This window comes from Drosophila kikkawai, chromosome X (assembly GCF_030179895.1).
Source record: "Drosophila kikkawai strain 14028-0561.14 chromosome X, DkikHiC1v2, whole genome shotgun sequence".
NCBI lineage: Eukaryota > Metazoa > Arthropoda > Insecta > Diptera > Drosophilidae > Drosophila > Drosophila kikkawai.
This window is the reverse complement of record NC_091733.1, coordinates 21239355-21244676: the sequence shown is the minus strand read 5'-3', so window position 1 is coordinate 21244676 and position 5322 is coordinate 21239355. Positions and strand designations below refer to the sequence as shown.

The following is a 5322-nucleotide window of genomic DNA, read 5'->3' as shown; positions in this document are numbered from 1 at the left end:
TAAATTAAAAAATCAAAATAAAATTAGCAATTAAGACAAACAGGCCCTCCAGGACAAATATATATATTTAAAACAAAAAAAGAAGAATATAACCATTGACATCACTGATTTGCATTCTTCTGTGCAGTCCTGGGACTTTCCCACGCGGAATGCAAAAAGGCAGAGTGCGCTTTTCCGGCTCCTTTTCCGTTTGCCGTTTTCCCGACCGGCTGCCGGAAATACTTGAAATTCTTAGAGCCTTCAATTGAAGTGCAATTGCTCCTCCGACTACGACTGCTGCATCTGAGAACCTCCGCCACTCGGCCAGTCGACGGCCACCAATGACAACAACAACAAAGGCAAGAGCAAGAGCCAGAGTCTTGCCACCTGATAACTGCTACCTGTTACCTGTAAACCACCTCGGTAACCTGTAACCTGCATCGTTGCCGCACGAACACTGCGCCGCAAAAGACGGCCCATGCTTTTACGCTTTTCCAATTTTCCCGATTTACCGCCGAGTGTCTTTTACCCGACGATGCCGAACGAGCCCGATTCGGGGGCCACACAAGCGAGCCAATTGGACGAGGTTTTCCATGGCCACAGCAATGCAACAATGTTGCGCAATTGTTGCCAGTTACAATAGAAACATGTTGCCAGCAACATGCATCTAGCAACATGGATGTAAAGAAAACTAAAAACAATGAGAAAATTAGAAAGACATTCCAAATATATATATAAAGAATGTATTTATAAATATTTCAATAAATATAAATTAAAATTTACATAAATATTTACGTAACTTTATGTTTTTAACATTTAATTAAAGGAAACCTTGCAAATTTTTACCAAGATATAACAACCTATTGCCCCATTACAAATTATTAACACAATTATTGCCGGGATATGGATGTGGGATATCCTTCTGGACCCGGTCACGTCCCTCTATTCAACTATAACGATGCAAATTAGCTAACGGAATTATGAGAGAGTGCAGCGTGGGAAAAGTTTCGCCTTCTTTTCCGCACTTTCCATCTTCATCATCATCCCCATCATCGTCATCATCATTGGCTTCGTGGCAAACTTTCGTCAGTCACTGTCTCCAGTTCAAGTCCTGGACTCGCGCTCGGGATCGGGGTTAATTTCAGTTTCTTATTGCAGTTAATTAAGTGAAACTTGAGTTGCCGTCATTGCAAAATAAAAAAAAACTGAGAGAGAGGGACTCGAAGTCAAAGTCTGAGTCTGAGGCGGTATTTTCGCAGTTTTAATTTATGCAGCGTCTTTCCCTGCCAGTTGCTGTGCATGTCAAAGTGCTGACAATCAGCAGACAATCCCAACAATGATAATCAAGTGCAGCGCCATGTCGAAATGGGCGAAAAATCCCAGGGATTTAAGTGAAGTCAGCAAGAAAAAATAATACAAATGGGGAATACAAAATGGAAATTGTGGGGATATAATTAAATAATTAGTTGTATATATTATTTATCACTTTTATTTTGAGATTACAAACAATAAATCACATTAAACCAAAGGCGGGTTTATATAATAAAGCAGTTAACTTGTAGTTTGTGTTGGAAATCGGTATTATAATAAAATTCTTTATGCAAAAATAATAATAATTAATTAGAAACTTATGAAATTTCCCCAAAAATCAATAAATTATTATATATTCGGGGCGAATGGCAAAAGTTGTCTTCACCTTTGATTTCTTATATTAATTTTTATATGAAATATATTTTAGAAAATCACATTAAACGTAGTAGTGGAAAACACTGTATTTTACCTTTTAATAAACAATAATTTAATTTTTATTTAAATGTTTCCTCATTAAAATTTTCATTTTCAATTGATTGGATGAAAAACCGCTGGTGTGACCGTTTTTCCTATGACAAAACTCCTTGATTTATAATTCGCTTTTTCCATATTTTTCTCACTACAAAGAAATAGTAAAAGGAAAATTTCTTGGATGACAATCAGAATTATTTCATTTTCGTTTTCGTCATCGTAAAGCCGCAAAATGGCTCCTGCTAGTAATTGCTCTCTGTGCACTAAGAATAGAAAAGTTTTGGACACAATTTTCGTTTGCACGGTAAGTGGAAATTCTAGCTAAAGACGACACAATTTCCCAGCCTCCGATTTTCGCAGACATGTCTTGAGGGTAAGCAATATCACGACTTCAAAAATGTGAAGAAGCCGAAAGACGCGAAGAATAAGTCCCCGAAGGATAAGACAAAGGTAGAGGAGAAGAAGGAGAATACGGGAAAGGAGAATAAGGCAAAGCAGAATCAGAAAAAGGAGAATCAGGAAAAGGAAAGCCCGGAAAAGGAAAGCCCGGAAAAGGAGAATAAATCAAAGGATAATCCAAAAACGAATAATAAGCCAAGGAAGACTTATGAAAAAGGGAATTCGGAGAAGGAGATGCAGGAACAGGAGAAGCCGGTAAAGGAGAATAAACCAAAGGAGGTTTCGGAGAATAAGGTTGAGGAGAATGTATTAAAAGAGATCACGGGAAATGAGAATAAACCGAAGAACAATCTGGGAAAGAAGAAGAATAATCCAAAGAATAATTTAGAAAAGAAGAATTTGGCGGAGGAGAATCTGGTAAAGCAGAATATTGAAGAGAAGAATCTGGAAAAGGGGAATGACCCAAAGAAGAATCCAGAAAGGAAGAAGAATAAGTCAAAGAGAAAGAAGGCAAAGAATAATCCAGAAAAGGAGAATATGGAAGTGAAGAATCCAGAAAAAGATAATATGGAAAACGAGAATCTGGATAAGGAGAATAAGCCAATGGAAAATAAGCCAAAAGATAATCCGGAAAAGGAGAATCCTAAGGAGACAGCTGGCACTAGCAGTCCGACTGTCCTGGCTCCCGTAATGCAAATCGTATATATCAATAACCAATATTTTGTCATCCGTAAGCCAATCGATGGTAATTAGCTCCCAAGTTGACGAAACATAAATTCAATTTCATTAATTACAATTTAAATCATTGCAAAAAAAAAAATAAACAGAAACTCAAACACACTCTCCTAACATGTTTTGAAAAATAAATTACAAATTTACACCGATCAATTTTATGCTTGATTTCATTGTAAATCGTAGAAGATTTTCATAATTAACCCTAGGAAATAGTATTTTTCCTTGCCAAATCTGGTCTAGATCCTGCAGCTTAAAGTTGGCTTTAAGACTGTCAACGCGACGAGGGCATTGGACCCGAAACTTGGGCTGGCTGGCTGGCTGGCTGGTTCTGACCCATCATCATCTGTCGGGCAATGTGGATTCAATTGGATTGGCAGTGCCCGAGAGCCACCCAAGACCCACCATCATCCCCTAGGTGCAGACATGGCTGTGATTGCGCCAAGGACATAAAGTATGCAACACTCGGAGCGAGGACGAGGTCCAGGCCATGCCCATTGAATCCACAATGGAGTCAAAGGAGTCGGTGTGAACCGAACTGAATAGTGAATCGAACGGGGGGTTGAGGGGGCGGTCGGCTGCCCACGTATAATCATCATAATGGCAAATTATATATAATAATAAAATATTTCGTGTCCGAACTAACAAACTTTGCCGGCCGGCAGAGTGTGTGAGTGTGAGTGTGAGTGTGTTTTTCAATACACACTGCGTACGTGCAGTTCAGTTTTCGGCTCAACTCCATGGCCAATATCCAAATATACTCGATGCAGAGAGTCCCACCCCCCAGTCATTGGCAGGACTTTAAGCAAATCCTTTTCGGGCATGGTGCCACGCTTTGTCTGGCCATTTCATGAGACGACGGCGTGACAATGGCCCCTTTTCCAAATCAATCGTCTGCGTGACCCCTTAACCAACCCCGAACCCCGAACCCCAAATCCTGAAGCCCCCTCCCCAGTTCCCTGCGACGCCTCTGCATGCACTGCATGCAAAATTAGTCTGGCAATAGAAAATGAAATGCTTGGAGACCTTGAGATTCCACCTCTCTCTTATACCATATATCCATTTCCGTATCCGGCACTCGCTTTCGATTCAGTGCGTGCTTTCTTCGTATCGATAACCCACGGTGACTGGTCCCCGAATTAGGCAATTCTTCACCGAGAAAAAAAGGATACAACTGGAAATGTTTTAGGTTTTTCCATAAATAAACCATAATTTTTATATTTTCATTTATTGGAAAAGAAAATTTAAAAAATTGAATTCATTTAATTTAGAAGCTTAATTAATCAGCATTCTTTATTTGAAATGTTTAAAAATTGCATTTTTTGTTATTTTTTCATATATATAAATATGTAAATATATAAAATTTGGATCTGTTTTTTGTCCAGTGCTCAATGTGTCAGGGAGATCTGTGGCAGGATCCATTCGCCGATTTCCTTTCCAACTCGAAAGGCTTTTCACACTGCCGTCAATAGCTCGAGACACACGCAGGCCAAGTCAATTTGCAACTTTTCCTGTCAGTCTCCCCTCTCTCTCCCTCTCTCTCTCTCTCTCTCTCTCTCCATCTTTGGCATTTTCACCACTGATTTTCCTAGCCGCTTTTCCCCCCCTTCCTTTTTTGGCGATGGTGCTGGTGGAACTTGAACTTCCTCCTTGCCGGCAAAGTGTTCCATTTCCTTTGTGCCCAGGAAAATTCACAGGGGGTGCCATGGGGTTAAGTGTGGCTCCCGCGGTTTTCACTGCCAATTTCCACTGGCGCTTCCACTTCCACTACCACTGGTGCTTCCACTACCATTCCACTTCCACTTCGATTGCGGCAAACGGCAAAGTTCAAAGCGAACATTTTCGATATCGCTATTAATTAACGTTACTAAATTAGCGGCTCAGATGCACTGAAAATCCAAGAAAAAACTTGGATTCTTAATTTTTATTCAATTTTAATAATTTTAATAATAATAAAAAAGTACAAAATAGCCAAGTTCCAAAGGAAATGCCTCCAAACAGCTAAAACAGGTATATAGATTGTGCTGGTAACGTTTCTCCCTGGATTTTTTCCTCATTTTAGAGCAGAAGAGCTGCAAATAAAATAAAAAAGGTTATTATTTTCATAATTTATTTAATATTATTATTAATTTACCTTCGATTATTATGAAAAATTCAAAAGTCCCAAGGTTAAAAGGTACTCCCTAGGCAACATCTGCGCATCTTTACATCTTTAACTTAACTTATTATACTTCTACTTCTTTCGATTGATTTTAAATTCGATACGATATCTTCGACTGATTTTAAATTCGATATCTTTCGATTGATTTTAAATGCGATATAGATATCGATATATATCTATAGCAAGTAATAAATGCACTGTAAATAATTATCCCTGCCTGCGCAAACATAGATTTCTTTCAAGTTCTCTTTGAAATATATCTGATGTCT

The 5322-nt window shown here is 38.8% G+C and overlaps 1 protein-coding gene across 1 annotated transcript; it reads left to right on the top strand.

The window, feature by feature from the left end:
* Window positions 1-1919: 1919 nt before the first annotated feature.
* LOC108079930 (DNA ligase 1-like) lies at window positions 1920-3048 on the top strand. The gene is made up of 2 exons (XM_017174464.3): window positions 1920-2065; window positions 2122-3048. Exons 1-2 carry the CDS (start codon window positions 1994-1996, stop codon window positions 2911-2913), a joined length of 864 nt encoding a protein of 287 aa, XP_017029953.1. The 5' UTR covers window positions 1920-1993; the 3' UTR covers window positions 2914-3048.
* Window positions 3049-5322: the final 2274 nt, after the last annotated feature.

Coding starts and splice junctions, on each gene's coding strand:
- LOC108079930 (XM_017174464.3), top strand. CDS start 1,994: ATGGCTCCTGCTAGTAATTGCTCTCTGTGCACTAAGAATAGAAAAGTT. Junction 2,066..2,121: donor ACACAATTTTCGTTTGCACG/GTAAGTGGAAAT, acceptor CGATTTTCGCAG/ACATGTCTTGAGGGTAAGCA.